Source organism: Zonotrichia leucophrys, chromosome 1 (genome assembly GCF_028769735.1).
Source record: "Zonotrichia leucophrys gambelii isolate GWCS_2022_RI chromosome 1, RI_Zleu_2.0, whole genome shotgun sequence".
NCBI classification, from domain to species: domain Eukaryota; kingdom Metazoa; phylum Chordata; class Aves; order Passeriformes; family Passerellidae; genus Zonotrichia; species Zonotrichia leucophrys.
The window spans coordinates 39,665,318-39,684,855 of NC_088169.1; the positions used below are offsets into that span (position 1 = coordinate 39,665,318).

The following is a 19,538-nucleotide window of genomic DNA, read 5'->3' on the forward strand; positions in this document are numbered from 1 at the left end:
AAGGAAGTTATTGTTTTCAGAAACAACTGCATGTTTTTTCTGTTGACACCTTTTGCACTACTGAAATGCCACTGATGATAGTTCTACTACTAGAAGCATTGTGGTTCACAGTGCTTCTGAAAATGGATGAAAAGAAAATAAAACCTATACAACAGTACAATTCCCTTTAGATCAGCAGGGACCCTAATCTTAAGGCTTGTGAATAGGAAGAGTAAAAAAAATTTTTTTAAAAAAGACATTAGCTTGCAAAATAAACACTTACTGGTCTATATTTATTTTCTTGTGGTTAGTACTCTATATATTCCAATAAATACCACCTTTGTAACCTCTGCAGGTCTTCAACCAATGTTTGAAAGTCTGCATAAACCTTCAGTATCTAATTTCAGAAGTGTCACATATAGAAAGAAAAGCATAAAGAAAGAAAAGGACTTGTTAAGAACGGCAACGATTTCTAAGGGTGAAAGAAGCAGGTTGTTAAACATTTCCTATTGTGAGCTGAATCAGACTCATACAGCCAAAGCTTTGTAAGAACACAGGGAGAAGGAGAAAAGGAGGAGGAAGCTGTCTGCTGATGAGATTATACACAGACTGCAGGGTTTCGGGACAATTTGTAAGCCTCAGTAATGGGACAAAAAGTTGGAAGTTTGCTGCTGAAGCAAAAGCAGATAATCCATGGCAAGAGGGAGCAAAAGGGAGAATCAGCAGTAAGAAAAGTTAGTATACTGGCCTGTAGCTCCTAAGACTACCTTAGATACACAACTGAAATAAGAAAATACAGTAAGACAGATTTTGAGGATTGTCTTTACACAAAGCTCTCCATTTCTGACTGCCATGAACAGGATACAGAATAACCCCAACTGCATATGGAATTTCCCTTTGCCAACCTATGCAAAAGTAGCTAAAAGCCAAAACTCATTAATACTAACTGGGATTACTACTGCACTACAATATATGCCAGCTGTGCTAAAAAGTATGTCAAGGGCTTGACAGAGACTACTTTCCCTAAATCCAGTATTCTCAACCTGGAATTTGTAGAACTGGTTGCAGTGATGGGTCTCAGGACTACTTTAAGTTGGTGTGCAAAAAGGCTGAAGAAAAGGACATGTAGTATCAACAGGCTACTAGTTGTCATAAGTGAGCATAAGCTACCACAGCAAAACTTCAAATATTTTGTAAATCGAAGGTGGCAAAAAGCACTCCATTGGCCATCAGTAATGGAGAAACCTCTAGTGAGATGCATGAATCAAAAAAAACAGTGCTAGGAAATTCAGAAAACACCTAAAGATGGCTTGACTCTTAAGCCCAAGTAAGTCCAAACCATTCCATGTCTGTTCCTATATAGTGTTCCCCTATATTGTTAAGTAATATACTGAGCAGTATGCATGTATACGTTCTTCCATTGCTCCTCAAAGGAAAAAAAAAATAACTGCTTATATTTCTGCTGTGGTATTAGAGAAGATCAAAGAAACAGCATGAACGACGAGCAGAGGATAGGGACCGTCTGTTTTGAGGAAAGTGATCCATTGGGTCAGCAGAGCATCACTGTCAAGCATGGCCTGCAGCCCAAAGCTGACAATGGCATTAGGGACGTGATGGAGCCAGGCTGCTCATTATCTGAGCATACACAACTTCTTTATTTCAAATTCTACACACAGTCTAGAATACGTTTAATGCTTGCACAATAATCTGCACTTCGCTATATACTCGCAGCTTTCTTAGTGTTAAAGGCTGCCTGCCCAGACGTATTTCATTGCTGAAGTCCTGCTGAGAGGCCTGAATAACCAACAAATGACTGGGGCCAGCAGTGGGCCAGCCAAAAACATTCCTCTCACGTAAGAGAACAGAAGGTGGAACGAAAAGACAAAAGACACAACAGAAAATGGAGGGCAATTAGAATGACAGGAATGAAGGGTAGACTTTGGTCTTCTGAGTAGTCAAACATCCAGGTTTTTGAATTGCAGAGGCTGAAGCAGAAGCTCTGTGTATACATCTTAGTGTTTTTCTATAGAATTTATGTATCTATTTTATATGATCTTTACACCTAGAGAATAAGTCCTGTGAGGAGCAGCTGAAGGAGCTGGAGTTGTTCAGCCTAGACAAAAGAAGGCTCAGGGGGACTTTCACACTCTCTCCAAATGCCTGAAAGGAGGTTGCAGCCAAGTGGGGATTGGTCTTCTCTCTCAGGTAACAAACGATGAGAGAAAACTACCTCAAGCTGCACCAGGGGATGTTTAGATCAGATATTTGGAAAAATTTCTTCATGGAAAAGGGTGTCAAACATTGAACAGGCTGCCCAGGAAAGTGGTGTAGTCACTGTCTTTGAAGGCATTTAAAAGATGTGTAGACATAGCACTTGGGGACATGGTTTAGTGGTGGATTTGACAATGCTGGGTTAATGGTTGGAACTAATCATCCAGGAGAACTTTTTACAATCTAAACAATTCTGTGATTCTACATTTTTGACAAATCTGCTTCTGTGAGCTGCCTACACACAGGAGGCACCCCAGAAAGGACTGCTTCCTTACTTCCTGCACTCTTGTTTTTGGGCACAGTTTTAGACATTAGTCAGAATCATGTACTATCTTGCTTCCTTTTTCTTTGTACAATATTTGGCACAACCTTGTTGTTATGGTAATGCTATTAATCAATACTATCTGAATAAATCTAGTGTGAAGTGGCAAAATAGCAGGACATCAGCACACCACATCTAGTGTCATTCATCAGAGGGGACAAATGAGCAAAAACTCATGAAAAATCTCAATTACAGCAATAACCCAGGATCTCCTCTGCAATAATTTAGTGAGGACTCAAAATGCTATCCTCACAAGAAAATTAAACCAAACAAGTGCAATTTCCCATTCAACAACTATTTCTTACAGTTACAAGTTGCTTGCTCCTCAGGCAGAAACATCCTCCTGCATCTTCCAAAAGCATGAGTCCCTATCATATCTGAGACTCACAACCCTCTATCAAAAAACAATTTGGAGAAAATAAGCTATCTAATGCACTACAATTTGGAGAGAAGAGAAATGCTCAAGTAGCAATGAATTTCTACACATGATCAGAAACAAACAAAAGCATTATTACAAATCCATGTAGACCCCCAAGTGATGCTAACAGTATGCACTCAAAGCTATGATATCCCTGGAGAAAGCAACATGATTTTTCTTGTTCTCCTCTAAAATAACATAAATATGCTGCTACACTAACAGAAACATTCATCTTACTGTCCAGAGGTTTACCATATGTTATGCAGCAAAATTCATATTTTACTGTTGTCTTTCATCTGCAATGCAGTCTTCTCTGTCCACCTAACTAACTGGAACAGCCAGGATATTTCTAATAGAGAAGCACAGCTTTTACTTCCCCTCAGAGTGTCAGTTGCCTACCTGAAGCAGGGACTTGTGTTGTGTCAAAATCCAGCAGCAGAGTTGTTTCTACCATGTCAAAAACCATTTATTGAAGCTGATGCCTTCCTGACAAGCCAGGAAAGCTGTGCTCCTTATAAGCTGGATCTAAAAATATATTCTGCTGGGCAGGTCAGTGGTCTGTACACTGCATGGCACAGTCCTGCCTGGTACCACTGGAGTGCCATCAACATTTGCCCTGATCAAAAGGAACACAGAATGCTCAGTCGTCCTTTATGTTTGCTATTAAAAAAAAAAAAAAAAAGAGAAGTAACTATGCAAGCTGTTTATTATGTTGATAACAATGGATTATAATAAAAATAATAATGAGCAATCAGGACTCTTTTTCTGCTAAATTTTCCTTTCAAACACTTCCTAAGTCAACTGCACTTAGCAAGGGTTTAACAACAGATAAGTAATGGTGAACTCAAAATGTATTTCTGGGGCCTTTGTTAAGTTAACATTTTCTTTGTTGGAACACTTACATTTTGTGTGTGCACATGTACACACATACAGACTGGGTATCTGTATGTGCAGCAATTTGTAGTGGATGTCATTGTATCTTCCACCCCATTACCTAAACTGAGCATATTAAGTTTAAATCAGAACAGTAAAAGGATGTTAAATGAGCAAAGGACAAATGAAAAGGTAGGACTTAGGGGAAAGAAGGACAGTGGGCTAGAAGAACTGAGAAGCACAGGCACAGATTGGATTCTGTGGGAAAACTGGTATTGGAACACACCCTGGGAAGCAGACTTCATTACTGTTTCTCTACCCTGATTGCTGAAGTTCTCTCTCTGGGTTTGATCAGCAAGACATGCATAATTCATATTAAATAAAAAAAATCTCAGAATACTCAAGGCATTTCTGTTTAGTCCTCCTGAGAATTTTAGTTGTAATCACAAACTTGATTTCCCCAAATAACTAAGATTCAATAAACACACATGAGCGAGTCAGTCAGATCTAACATATATTACAATCCATTAGCTGTTTCATCATCATCTTTCTTAACACAAAAGCACATCAATTCTATTTCTTCTTTTATAATATTTTCCGGTTGCACAAGGCCCAGAACATGAGTCCTGGTCAGTAAGTGAGACTTCAGGGCACTTCTAACAAAAGAATACAAAATATTTTCATACCTAATTTGAACAAGTTTACATACTAATGTCACTAAATACACAACCAGAATTTTCCCTACTGCAACACCCACTTAGAGAGAAATCAACTAAAATCTAGTCAGTATTATCAAGTTTTATTTGTGTTTATATCTTATCTACTTGGAGTAATTATTTACTTCTCACACAAAGACTATCTGATCAGCCACCTAGCAGCAATCTCACATATACAGGTTGCAACTCCAGACCCAAAGCATCATCATAAATACAATAGTGCAGAGCAAAACTTCATTTTTATATCTTTATGCTACAGCTACTCTGCTTGTGATTAAGACAAATAAATAAATATGCATACACAGAGATTTATAGAAGTAAAATATATTAGGGGCACTTCTCATCTCTAAAAACAAACCTGTAAGGTAAAAACATAAATGCAAGGTATTCTTGTTAAGTTTACCTTTACCACGTTACACCTTACGAACAATGGCTTCATAGGACTTGCAGGAGAACTAATCACAAATAGAATGAAAGCATGACCATATGCAATCCTAATCCTCTCGTGTCCAAAACAAATAGTGCACAAAGAAGTTAGGACTAAATTCTAAATGGAATGTTTCATCCTAGGCTTTTCACTGTTAATAACACTACAGTGAAATTTATTGGCAGCAAGCAGGACAACTTACTTTGGAGGATACTGCAACTTTATTTCACTTTCAGAACTATTTTTAGATGCATATGGAACTTGGAAAAATTCAATGGCTGCATTTCACCCATGCAAATCACAGAACTTGAAGTTATTTCAATCACATGTATGCATATAAGCATCCATGACCTAAACAAAACCTGTATGTTATACATGAGTGCTCCACAGAACAGTTTCATAGAGTAAATTCTGTCTAATGATATAAAATCTCATTAGCATTTTAGGCATACTTCTACCCAGCAAACAAAATCTGAGAGAACGACACAGCTACCAAATCTGGTTTAGAGTGAGAAAAGAACAGAGCACTTTGCATTACTGAACAATTTTTTCTAAGACAGTTCCTGGGATATTCACTCTGGGATATAAGGACATGTGATACGGTGAAGCAATAAAGATCAGAAAGTTTATGTGGTGAGGAAGAGTGGGACTGACCCTGATGTGCACCAAACCTCATTATATTGCAATAAGCTTACAAATCTATAAGCAGTTACTTTTAGACCCCTTCTGAGTGAAACAGATACAGACTTGAATCAATAGAAAAGTAGAACATAGATACTGTGCCTTGGAAGTTTGCTTCAGTTGGCCGACATTCACCTGCTAAACTCAGAATATTTACACATAATACTGGCCCCCATAACCACAAGTGTAAATGTACTAGAAGTGTAATTTAGCTACTTTCTGTTTACATTATATTCTTCTACAAATTTAACTCCTGTCAATACACAATTATTACATGCTTACCACTGTGCCTAGAAACTGAATGCTGGTCTCTCCAGAGGCATTCCGAGAAATACGCTGAAAAACACAAATGTAAGAATTTATTAAAGCAACTCAAATTTGTAACCATTCCATTTTCTTTGTCACATCATTTCAAGTAATCAAAAATAATTTAATACATAAATCTATACATTAACCAGATAAAATAATTTCCTTCAATGGGAGTACTAGAAGTCTAAAGCATACTTCATCTCAGATTTTGGTTTTAGTTCAGTCAACTCAATAAAATTTATTTTTGAAGGACAATGAAGTCAAAGATGGCCAAGTACAACACAGAGCAACCTTGTGCTCGAATGTCATGAATAATGAGGCTTCTGCCATCTCTGTGATTCTGTATTCCTGTTACTCACATTTAGTATTATCTTCCTTCTCTCCTAATGAGAGACATTTTAATCTCTTTTTAAAATGCAAACCTCCAATGATGCTACTTTGAAAACAGAAAAAAAAATGACCTTATGAAATGTCTGGTCACCTACTGTGGTTCAGGAGTTGATTGAAGTTATTAAAGAGTCTTCAAATATTACATTGTCAGTAAGCCACAAGACAATGCAAGAGAAAATATATTACTGGTTTCACACAGCATTAAGCATAATTTAAATATGCAAGATGTATAAATAATTCTTTCTTCCTGTGAATCGTTTTCTCCTTCAGTGTCAAAACGTTTTTCTCACATTTCATTCCTGCTATCTAAGCTATGGCCCACACGGGTCCCAACTGAAGGAACACAGCCCTCATTTTACACAATGAGCACACAGCCCTTTTACACAATGCCAAGTGTACATAAAAGTACTAAAGCACAGATCTGAGAAGATGAGTATTATTGCAAAGAACTGCATAGAAGCCTTCAGCATTTTAAAGACAAAAAAATCATAAGAGCAGGGCTGCAAATAATCTCCCAGCAGAATCAAAACACACCAGTGTCACTCCCAAATGATGTGTTTCTAACTCATTCTCAAAATCTTTCAATTGCAAAAATATCACAGCCTCCCCCTGGGCAATTTATCCCACTGTTCTGCATCTTTACCATTAGGAAGTTTTTCCTAATATTTGATTACAATAACCCTTACTTCCAACTGTATTACTCATATTAATTCTCATTTGTTTCACTACACACAGGAAACACAGATTATTCCCTTCCCTTCTACAGCTACATCCAGGTATGTGAAGAGCCCTAATCATGGCTCCCTTAAGTCCTGTCTTATCTAGACCAAATGAGAAAGTGCTGCACCACAATAGCTAGATACTTCCCAAAACAATTTTAATAGCAATAAATTAAATCCTAATCCCTTTTCACTAATGGTGCATGTTCCTCAGCCACACTTTATGAAGTAATAATTACTACAGCCCAAACACGCTTATTTTTTGACTTAACAGGTCACACACTGACATTGCAATCTGTACAATCATATGAAAACAAAGGGTGATGTGCCAGAGCCTGACATATTTCAACAATAATGATTAATGGAATGGAAAATATGGGAAATAAAATTTCATACAAAACCTGACGTTTACTTTTATAAAGGAAACAGGAATATACACTTTTCCCACAGTCTAGGATAAACACAATCAGGTTTTGGAAACCACAAAGAAGAACAAAGTACCGGCTGCCTACAATGAATGAGCCACATGCCAAAACAAACAAGTCCCAACCACTTGATAAGCTGTCAGAAAATGGCAAGCCGAAAAAAATTAAAGGATTTAATTTCTTTTTTTCCTGGAATGCCCTCCACCCTCGTTAGAGTTCTGTCACTTATTGTGCTACCCTTTTGTCCGCTTTCAAGGGTCATTAGAGACCTTTTCATGTCCTAATAAAAATTCCATTTTTTTGGCTAATCTCCCCGTCACACAGAAAAACACAACTTAAAAAACAAAACAAAACGAAAAATAGAGGCCCTTTTGTCATTTTCTTTAAAGGCTTTCAGAGTAAAGCCAGGTATCTTGACATCTTGACTTACTTTTCACAACTGAAAAGCAAATCATTAAAGTACTTCCTCACACAGATTTTCTTTACTTGCAGCCAAATAAGCTAGCATAGCAAAAACCAAGCCCTTCCAAAACTAATTTAATAACCACTTTAATGAAGCCAAATAAATATGTATATAAAGAAGGCACCTTCTAAAGCCTCAGCCTCAAGTCAAGACAAAGATATCAGCAGCATTTTTCCTGCCCTGACACTGTTGGAGCACACTGGTATCACTCTACAGCAGTTTCCCACTGCTACTGTTTGCCGTGTCCAAAAAGGCATTTCATTCACTGTCAATTGCATTTAAAGTCTGTATAAGCACTAAAATCCATCTCTTAAATCAACATCTGGGGGGACAAGGGTGGGGAGAGAATAATGGGGAAAGTGAAGAAAATAGCTAAGAAACAGAAGGGAAGAAGAAATTTCCCTTGTGGGTGAATGTAAAAAACAAAGAATAAAGAAAGATAGAGAAATTTTCCAAGTCACAAAACATATGTTACAACAAAACAAAAAAGAGAACTGCCAGGCTTTGAGAACTGTGTTACAAAAGAAGTCAGAACATTATCATAATTAATGCTTCAAATTACAGTAAATAAATTTCAGCTATTAGATGTGATTAAATTTTTCTGAAAAGAGTTATTTCTGTTCCACTGGCAGGCTTGTGTTTCTGGGATTTGTAAATGTAATTGATGTTTTCAAGAAAATGAAAGGACATGGTTAACAATCATTCTTTTATTTCTCACCTCTTTAGAAAAACGACCAGTCTCCAGTTTCTCTTGTAAAATTAGATATTTACATATTCTATACCTCATAATAGATGGTTTCATATTGCATGTGATAGCAGGAAAGTAATCAAATAGAGGTAACAATAGAGAATAGCTAATTGTATGCATTGTCATTGGTCTCTTAATAAATTGCACATTATTTGCTAGGTTTACAGCAAAAAGGCAAGGGAAATTTATCATTTGTTCAAAGACAAAACACCCCCATGTGTTTACCTGCCAATACAGTAAAATTACATTGTTGACATAAATTATGCTATCTTAGATATAACCAATTTCTTTTCTGGTTGATTCAGTGTGCAGAGCTTCAGACTAATTTAATTATTATCATGTGAGTTAAAAGTATATTTTTCTTTCCTTATGAGAAACTAACAAGCTAACTCAAATGTGAAAAAAAATCACAACTTCAAAAAATCCATCTGCAGTCTCAAAGCTGTCAAATGGGTGTGAGTGTTACATAAATATTATATGTATTTTTACACACACAGGTTACAGTATGCTATACTGCATATGCTACGTATATACAAACAAAATGCTTCTGCACACATGTAAAAATAGAAAAGTATATACAATCATACAAAATGTGTTTGATTCTCCTCCTCCATCTTGTGTATGCTATACCACAGTAATTTCATAAATAATCATTTTAATCTGTAAATCCCAGTAAGTTTCAAAAGGGTAGTGTGATATGACTTTAAATTCTTCTGCTTTGCCATAGAAAATTATTTCCACTTAGTTGGGTATCAATGATATCTTCATTTTAAGATGCAGTAGGGTTACAATCAGCTTTGCATAAAGCCTGCAATGGATGAGCACTAGCAGATAAAAATGATAACAACCTTTACATGAAGAGGGATAAAGCAGCTCAAGAAAACATAATATATATATTACTGAAAGAAATTCTTAACTGACATTATTAGACAACAACAAGATCTTAGAATATTTTCCATAAATCTTCTGGTCTCTATGACTCTCCAAGCTACTAGAAGGCAGCAGCTGCAGAGAAGGTACAATACAAAAGCAAAGAAACTCCAACACACCAAAAGCAATTTTTTTTTGCTTTGCTTACAAATGAAAAAGTAATGATACCCCTAAACTCAGAATTAATTTGAACTGGCAAAGGCAATCAGATAAATTGCCAGTTCAAGGAGGACACACAACCTTCTCAAATACAATTATCTTAAACTCTTTTTTGCTGAAAGTAAAAGCAAAGTAAAAGGTTTTATTTGCTGAAAGTAAAAGCTGGAGCCCGTTTGTTTTTTTCTGGAGACAAAAAACACAGATTGTTACTCAGCCAATGTTTTTTGCAATTTTTTCAAGCTATGGCATGACTATATTCCCAGATGAAAAAACATGTAGCAAACTACCAAACCAAACCCAAAATTACAAGCCCAGAAAATTTAATGATAAGCTACAGATAAAATTTTGATCAAAACACTGGTAGTTTCCCAGCATGGTGCTGTTTTTCAGAATGCAGAATTTCCTGCAGCTCAGTTCCTATTGCTTCATTTCAACTGCTCACTAACAAAAATTCTGAATATCTTTTGCCAGAAATTTCAAATGGAGGGTGCTATCTTTTGGTGAGTACTTATAAATTTTTGAAAATTCCACCTAACAAAACACAGGCCAGAATCATCCCCAGACAGGTTTAATTAAAAAACAAATTATTCCCACCATAGGGAAGTCAGGGGAAGAAAATCCACAGCAATTTACCTTGTAAAATTGTAACAGATTCATTTGCTAGTACCTAATCTGTGAGATTTTGTGTACATGAGAGTGCTTGGACATCTGGAAAGCTCCATCTTCCACCCATGTCACTCCAACCTGTGGAGTCCCATGGTTGGGTCAGAAAGGAGGAAAAAGCTGCAGAAGTAGCTGTGAAACTTTTAAGTCATCCTCTCAACAAAAAAGGGTGATTGATTTGACCTTACCAGTCTCATTTTCCCTCTCCTTCTAGCAAGCAGAATTTCATTTCAGCACTGCCTTTGCACTGTGCAAAATCCCAGCGGAGGGATACAATCCCAGACTAGCAATGTGACCAGGATTTGTAGTATGCTGCAGTCTGTCTGTATTGCACTGTACATTCAGAGTTGTTCACCCTCACAAGCCTTTCCACTTTGGGAATCACCCCAGCTTTTCACAATTTAACATTCTGCACTGCTGGTGCCATCATTGTCTCCCCCTAGAGCACTAAACTACAGATGGGAAGTTAGCCTGATTTTGTGCAGTGCTCTACCCTCAGCCATTACCGGTCTCAGTTCACACTTGACAGTAAAAGAAGCCTCAGTGAGCTGTTCTTCCTCAGGGCATGTCCACATTTCCCAGGTTCTTACAAGGGCAGCAGTCAGCCAGTGGGGAAAGAGATGATCAAGTGCTGCATGTGAAGGGTTTTGATTGTGAAAGATGTCTGAGATGTTAGTGGCACTGTGCTGAAGCAGTCTTTCCCATCAAAAGGGATCCTGCCAGAATGCTGAAATACTGGCCTCCCCCGGCACCTGCTGCAAGTTACCTCAGTCCTTACATGGAACCTGTTCCCAAACAGTACAAATATAGATGTTAAATACAAGGTGAGGGACTTACAGGGCATCAATCCCCACAGATAATTGTGCAGGTGCAGTTTCTAAGAGGCTGAGGCGTCTTATCACTACTTTTTAGGAGTTCTCTAAATGCCTGGCATTCAATTGCACTAAAAGACTTGGGAATTTCTGTCCTCCCATAAACAGAAAAATAGAAACACAAATCCTTCCCAATACTTCTTTATGGGATATCCAATGTGACTGTTACTTGTCACTTCTTTTTGCAAAGTTTTTTTTAAATACTAAAACCAGTGCAGGTATGCTATTACATATACAGAGAGTGCCTTGTAAGTATGCTCATGTGTTTCTTTAATCCTTGAGATTGGTAGGTGTTACAAAGAAGTAGATAACAAATTTTAGAACTAACAAAAAAGAAACAATCAAAACAAACAAAAAACCACATAATCCCACCCCCACCAAAAATCAACCAAAAAAAGCCTCCACAGGAAATATTCTTTATTCAATGTTAGTAAAGAATTAATCTAAAGGACATTTACTTCAAGCTGAGATTTACAACAATACAATAATTAGGCATTTAGTCTTCTCTAAATTCTAGTCTTCTAAATTTTTGCTCTTACTACATTAAATCACAATGTGACTAGAACTTGTGGAAGCTTTACCCTTGTTTTGGCATGCCATGATTCATTCTGCTCCTATAAGGGAGGGAATCATGCAGTCAAAATGCTGCCATATGATTCTAGATCTGATAATGTCTGTGACTGCCTTGAGAAAAATTCCTGACAGGATCCATAGTCCTTTCTCACTCTTATGCCCCTCCTCTTCCTTCCCCTTTGCTCTCAGAATGTGTTACCATGTTCAAGAGAACCACTTCTCATCTCTTTCAGGGTTTAGATATCATAAAACTATGAGTCTGTCAGCAACTGAACACAATGCTTTGTTCCTTGGACACACACAGAATCCTTATAGTTATTCATCCTAATATTGTTTGTCTTGAAAATGGATAGCTCCAAGAGGAAAAATATATGGCATAAGATACCATGACAACTAATGTTATTTGATTAACATCTCAAGTAAGACAGGGATTGATTTAACATATCAGTTGACCACTCATTTCCTTCCTGAATGAAAAAAAAGAAAATGTATTCATTTTTATTAAAGAATTGGTAAAGGTAGTGGTATGTGCTTTTAGTTCCTCTGCTGTAGTTTCCCTTTAATTTTCCCCTTCCCTTCACATATTCTCCACCTGAACCACGGACAAGAAATTTGTACCAGATTTGGCTGGGTTAGTCATAACTGGAAAAGGCTGAAAAAAACCACAACAGGGAGTGAGTTACAGGTTAATCAGTGTGGGCCATCAGGAATTCAGTGCTGAGGCTCACACTGGCTTTTCTCTACCCAAAAGTACAGCTGTGTGGGTACAGGATAAGCAAATGTCTGCAGATCATTCTGAGTCCCTCTTCTGGAGACAACCTAGCAAGAGTAATTTTGAAGTCATGATTAAAGGACTACTGCAGAGTATGTGCAGTAATTGCATAGCACAAAAAAATGGACTGTCAAGCAGTCATGAACACTGCTCACTAAACCTTCACAAGATAATTTTCAGGGGCTAAGAAACTGAATGTTCTGAGGTAATAGTACTTTGGATTGAAAATCTATATCATGTATCATATCATTATCACAGATTACATCTGAGATCTCAAAACAGCAAAATGAAAAAAAGGGTAATTTTTCTTACAAAAGTAAAAAAATTACACATATGAAAAACTCTCTAAAGAGTTGTAGGAAATGAATACTTGGGCAAAAGCTTTGTTCTCCTGTCAGGCATTTCCCTGGAACAAAGACTTCATAACCTACAGCATTCTCATTTGTTCTGTTATTATAGACCAAAATAATAATCTAAAGAAACATTGTATCAGAGAAGCACTTATATTTGTCATACCCCAGGATGCAGAATATACTACTCCTGCTGCAATTGTTGATGCAATAAATAAATTAAATGAAAAAATAAGTGATGCCACCACCGAATTCCCTTTAACACTAAGTAGAGAAAGATCCCCTGATAAATCTTCATCTAATTCATTCACAAAAACACTTGAAGCTTGAGACTGATGATTTCAGCTTTACAGGATCATGTTCTTGTTTAGCAACTCCATTACTCTCTTAATTACACCTTGCTGTGACTGATAAAGACCTCTTTACTGTAGAGTTTGGGACACAGAACAGTTATGCTGGAAGGGAGCTCTGGAAATCAGCTAGTCATATTCCCTGTTCAAAGCAAGACTAATGTCAAAGTGACACTGAACTGCTCAGGATCCTTCAGTTCTCACTACATCCTACAGAGCTTCAGTTCATCAGAGACTAGTTCTCTGAAAGCCAGGAAACACAAAAACGGAGGTATCACCAGTGTTATTGTAAAATTGCTTTGCTGAAGTTGCTAAAAGCCACAAAAAGTTTTCCAGGGTCCAGGTAAAATACCTACACTACCTCTATGGGGTAGAAGCTTTCATAACAGCAATATAGCAGAGCTGTGGGCCCAACAGTTTGGCAGTGAAAAGGCTGGGTGCATGTGATGGAACTAAGGGTTACAAAAGCATTGGCAAAGATGGTGACAAATAATTCAAACTAAACCACTCTATGGCTCTGGCTCAGCATCCTTTTGCTACAGGGAATACTCTGCAAGTAAAAGGTATTTAAGGATGAGTTGAGTGTCTGATGGTGGGATCAATGAAGGCACAGCATTCAACAGTCCCAAGCAGCTGTAAAATTTCTCCATGTAGCATTGCCACAGAGCAGCCTCGAAATCTGAGGTCAGCAGTGTTTTTTGAGACCTTGCCCAAACACAGGCAGTTGCTGCTTTGAGGATCTCCTCTTAGACTCATATTTTCTTGAGCAACCTGCTCACCCTGCTGATATCAGGTGTTCCTGCACAGTGTCCCATGCAACCTGACTAGCAAGGACAGAGCTGCAGTTAGGTTCAAGTCCATCTGCTGGACTCCATGGATTCCTCATCTTGAGGTCCCCTTAGATTCTAGTTCCCATGAAGAATAGATGATGTTCAAACTCTATGGAAAAAGACAACTTTTTCCTTCCTTCCACCTGCTCCTCAGCTCATACTGGGAGACAGAAGAGGTCACAGACAACTTGTGTGGGCACAGGGGGCACTGAAATACAGTTACTTGTATATGGGAGGAGAGACAGAGAAGTAAAAATGCTCCCAAAATATGTAAAATTGCCCCAAAATATGCCTGTTGTCTTTCTTCCACCTGTCCCTACTTTTCAAGATACCATATTGAGCCACCATTCTCCCTTCCAGTTTCCACTAGAGTTCTTGTTTTTCTTTTCCACAATTCAAATCAACCCCTACTTTTCCACTCACTCTTCACAGGAATCATTAAGACCCTCATCTATGCATTTATTTTTATTCTAAATATTTCCTAAAAGGTTATAGCATATTCAAATCCTGTTTTGTATACATGAGTATGTTAAACATGCATTTGCAATTAAATAAAACCCAATCCCTTCAAAACTGAGAAAGGTGTATTGCAACTATATTCCTATAGTTCTTTGATTTTCAGCGAAGTCCAAATTCATAATAGCTAGGTGTAAGTCAAATTCTGAGTCACTAACATATTTTGAAACAAATATGGGAAACCATTTTGGTGAAGTATTTCTGTACAAGAAAATGTCATTTGCTTGCTGAACAAAATCCTACACTTCAGGATGTGTTAAATTCAGCCTCACCAAATGAGAGAGAGAGTTTAGTCATAATTAGAGAAAATGCTGAGAAACTGGGATTAACTGAAAGCCACAAAAAATCCCCCATGATGAAATCTGAGTACTACAAGAAATGCCATGGGGTCTGCCCACACCCCCACCCCTGCAAACTCTATCTCAAAAGTCTCTTGCTCAAATGATCCCAAGTTTTCACCACTTTGTTCCTTTGTATGGCATCCTATGGATTTCCCAGTAACCCAAAGCAGCACAATGATTTCAGAGCCCTTATGCTGCAGCCACAGGACCTGCAGTGCACCCCAGGGTTCTGGTCCCACCCTCATCTGGGGACCTGGCCAGGCACTCTGCAGCTCCCATCTGCTGCACACAGATGGGCTTCCTCACACAGGAAACAAAAGCAGGAGGAGGGGGGCTGCCACACATCCTTGCTGTGCCCTGGTATGCCCTAGACAGACTGCGACCAGGGCATACAATCCTCCTCAGGCACTCAGGTCCCATACTCTAGAAAATGTCCTAGAAAATGTGGGTTTTAAACTCAAAGGCCCTTCATAACTCTGCAGCAGAGCTGGTATTCTGCTTTGCTCTAATTCTCATTGAGCCTTTAGCAGAGGAGTAAAAACACAGAAGCGTGCTTTACTACTTATTTTTAAACATGCAACAGATGCAAAAATTTGAATGTCTACACTACAATTACATAAATATATTTCAAACCAAAACATTTTAAAATTATTTATTCCCTGTTTCTGTTTAAGTGCTTTGCTAGATTGTGGCCAGACTGCAGGATTGAGCCAAAGGTGCATAAATCCAACCTTCAAAGGAATAAAACATTCACAAAGATTGTATTTGGTCGAGCAAAGTTAGAAGAATGAAACCAACTATGAAGAAAAATTAGATTGGCTGAAAATTAATAAAGCACAGCTGGAATTATTCGATTCATCCATATTTGTTGCTTAAATGGCTCTAGGGCTAAGTTTTGCAGAAAGAAGATACTTCAAGACTCAGGGGTCAATTGCTTTTGGAGACAAATTGACCTACAGGAATACACTTGTCTAATTTGGTTCTTGCAGTGGGGCAAGTCTAAGAAATATATAACCAAAAAACCAATTTTGATTCCAGTGAGTGACTATCAGAGGTCAAGTTTAAGGTTCCCATAAATTTACATATATACACTAAAAGATTAATAACTTCTCAAGCTACTGAGTTTCTTTGCTAAAAGCAAAGGCAGATAAAATCTGAGAAGGAAACAACATGTGTGCTTATTCCACATTCTGTTGGCTGGATACCATGCAGTCAGCTCACTGCATGTTGCTGGGGCTAGATCTGCAGTATTTCATGGTCATTCTCAGGGAGTGCAAGTAACACTGCTGCTGGCTCAGCTCCTAGAAGAAAGCTTCTTCAGATCATATGATCACTAATTTTCAAACTAATTTTATGTGCAAATTCAACTCTTATTAGCTAAATGGTGTTACTACTGTTACTTATATAACCAGTCATATAACAATATAGTTTGCAATAAGGTCTCGTGAACCCAGTTATCCACTCTAAAGATAATGCTTTTCACCTAGGCAGGTTTTATAGATTCATACACTGGTATTTTTTCCTGTTCAGAATCAGGAATGTACTTTATTAAATGGCACCAAAATGGGCCAGTATTAAAATATTAAAAAAAGAAAAACACACCTAAAAATAGAAAATTGGTTTAGATATACACACACCAAAAACACACCTAAAAATAGAAAATTGGTTTAGATATACACACACCAAAAACACACCTAAAAATAGAAAATTATTGTAGATATACACACTCCTTGAAGCTTGCATAAACCTCCCAAGAAATCTACAGAACTTAAGTCCAGAATTTACTTGGGAACATAATGAAAATTTCACTCTCAGGCAATACTGACTTTGAAAGATACAACAATTTTTTATTTATTTTCAAGTTGCAGTCTTTTAAATTCAATCAAAGCAAAAATAGTATCTTCCAGTTGGGTAATTTACCAAGGGTAAAATGAAAAACTAAATTAATGTATTTCATTGTAAATTATGATAAATCTGACCATTGTATCACTGATAAATGAATAGGAAATAGATACTGTTGTATGTAGAAAAATACTTTCAATAAGTTTTGATTTGTTTTTCATTATTGCCAGGATCAACAGATACTTGTAAAGAAATTATTTGTCAGGAAATATATAAATTATGACTGAGGTTACATTTAGAAAAGCACTCTCTAGAGTGTGGAGTAGGTTTCAAAGACTTAAGTGTTCAGAAGAAAAGAAAATACAACTACTTAAAGCTTTTCAGTCCTCTTTTGTTAGAGTCACAAGTTTGGGATGTCTTCTACATTTATCTTCTCAAATCATGGCACTAATCACATTTCTTATATAAAAGAACATATTACATAGGAGATGTGCTGCCCTGTGACTTTTAAACTGCAAAGGCCCAGAAGTGTAACAATCACACAATCCAAACATGAGGGAGAGACTAATTTTACTGTAGGTCCCCACGTGGGATTCTGTTGTGGGTTAGGTTAGGAGGGAGTTTTTTCATTTTACTTTGGTTGATCAGTTTTGTTGGTTGGTTGGTTCTTTGCAGTAAAGCATTTCTTATTTTTCACATGATTAAGAAACTCTGTCTCCTCACAAGACATTAAATAAAGACAGCCTATAAGCTGGGGTAAACTTCTGTCTAAATACAGAACTTCTCATTCAAAACTCTATGTAAGTAACGTGGAGTGCATCCAGAGCTCTAGTGGAGTGAATCTGTGCCAAAGTAAAAACATTCTGCTGTTTGTACAACATCACATCAATTTTGTGATGCAGCAGGTTTAAACCCCACGTTTCAGTATTATTTGTATGCCCAAAGAGGCTTTGGTGAGATTACCTGTATGGTCCTCTGAGTGCCATCAATGGTGACAGACAACAAGGGTGAAGCCAGGTTCCACTCGCTGGTCACATTTAGTTTCATCCCATCAACTTCCACCTGTTGTGACACCAAACAAGGCTGTTACTATTGAAGACAGACAGAAAACTGATCTCAAGTTCATTACTGCATACAAAGCAGCAACCATTTTAAAACAGATGGCTCCCAAACAACCTGTCATGTTTACTGCTTCTGCCATAAAAGACAGGGTCCAACAACAGAGTCTTCCAGCTATCTCTGGGGAGAGGTGAAGGACCTGTGAACAGCTGCCTCTGAGTAGCAAGGTTTCAAGTGATTTCCAGCAAGTAACAAACAGCCATCCAACTTTTAAACCTATCTGGACATGCTACATTTACTGCAATTAGACAAGTAATGCATATAAATTCCAGTGACACCTTGCAACCCACACAACAGGGCTTGCATATAATATTCTCTCCAAGGACCAAGGAAGAACTTTTCCTATGCTTCTAATGAAGGGCTTTGCATTGTTATCTTAATTAATATGAGGCAGTAATTAATTCTTCGTCGTTTTGCCTCAAAGTCTAGAAAAATTTTGCAAATTCTGACATGTTTCTTTTCAATATACAGGTGATCAGAGAAATACAATTTCTCACTCGAATGTCAATATGCTTATCCAGAAAGTGGGTTTTATTTTAAATCATACCATATTAATTATGCAAAAATATTTCTAGGTGAAGAGCAAAAATTCTGGGTTCTGAAAAAAGTGTAGACCAGTGCAGCTGTAATGACACTTCTATCATTCTTTCGTTGTATTATAGTGTTTAAAAACACACATCACACATTCAACACTGTAACAGCCTCAGAGAAAAAGATGGTTATGAAAAAAATTATTACATATGGACTAATGTAATTGGTAGTTAATATTTATGGCATATTTTGAACAGTCATCATACTATTGAAGGTAGGTAGCTATTTACTATATTGCATACATTCTCAATAAACTTGAAAAAAAATTCAATGCATTTAGAATAAAAGCTTTGCACACCTTTTGCAAAATAAAACTTATAAAGCCTACTCTTTTAGGTCTCAGACTTATATTATTTGATCTAATAATAATAAGAAGCATCTTTAAAGAAATCCGTAACAGCGAAGTGCAGAGGAACAGTGTGTAATTTGATAAATTTATTTCAGTTAAGAGGAAAAAGTTCTGGCTTAAAAAACACTCTAATTTTATAGACTTTAGTTTAGAACACAAAGTTTGCCTTAGTGATACAATCTATGCAATTTCCACAGGCTTAGACTATAAATAAAGTTACATGTAAAGAACAAGAAGAAAAACAAGTCATTTATAATGGTTCACCAATAGGCCAGATTAGCTGGCATGCTTCAGGTACTTTACACTGCTCCAGTGATGCAAACCAGCCACAAACATGGCTTGAGTTAAGCCAGACCTGCAGCTGGTTTGCATTTCCAGAGCACTGCAGAGCAGCTGGAACCTCTGGTGAGCCCAGACCGCTCTCAGCAAACGCGTATCAGCAAATAATTTCTTTTTTGAGAACAGGAGAAAGATCTCAAAAAGACTTTTCCAAATGGAGAAAAGCAAATCCAGTGCTCTGTCTCAACCCTCTGTGATTAC

The 19,538-nt window shown here is 37.3% G+C and overlaps 1 protein-coding gene across 3 annotated transcripts in view; it reads right to left on the bottom strand.

Annotated features, from left to right (window-relative positions):
- The window catches only part of PCCA (propionyl-CoA carboxylase subunit alpha), a 299,270-nt gene that overhangs the window by 52,186 nt on the left and 227,546 nt on the right, over positions 1-19,538 (bottom strand). For all 3 annotated transcript variants that reach the window (XM_064712168.1, XM_064712163.1, XM_064712177.1), the window contains 2 exons: positions 17,903-18,001; positions 5,970-6,023 (listed from right to left, as the gene is read on the bottom strand). In XM_064712168.1, coding sequence (XP_064568238.1) covers positions 5,970-6,023; positions 17,903-18,001 — 153 coding nt within the window. The remainder of the gene's footprint in view (positions 1-5,969; positions 6,024-17,902; positions 18,002-19,538) is intronic.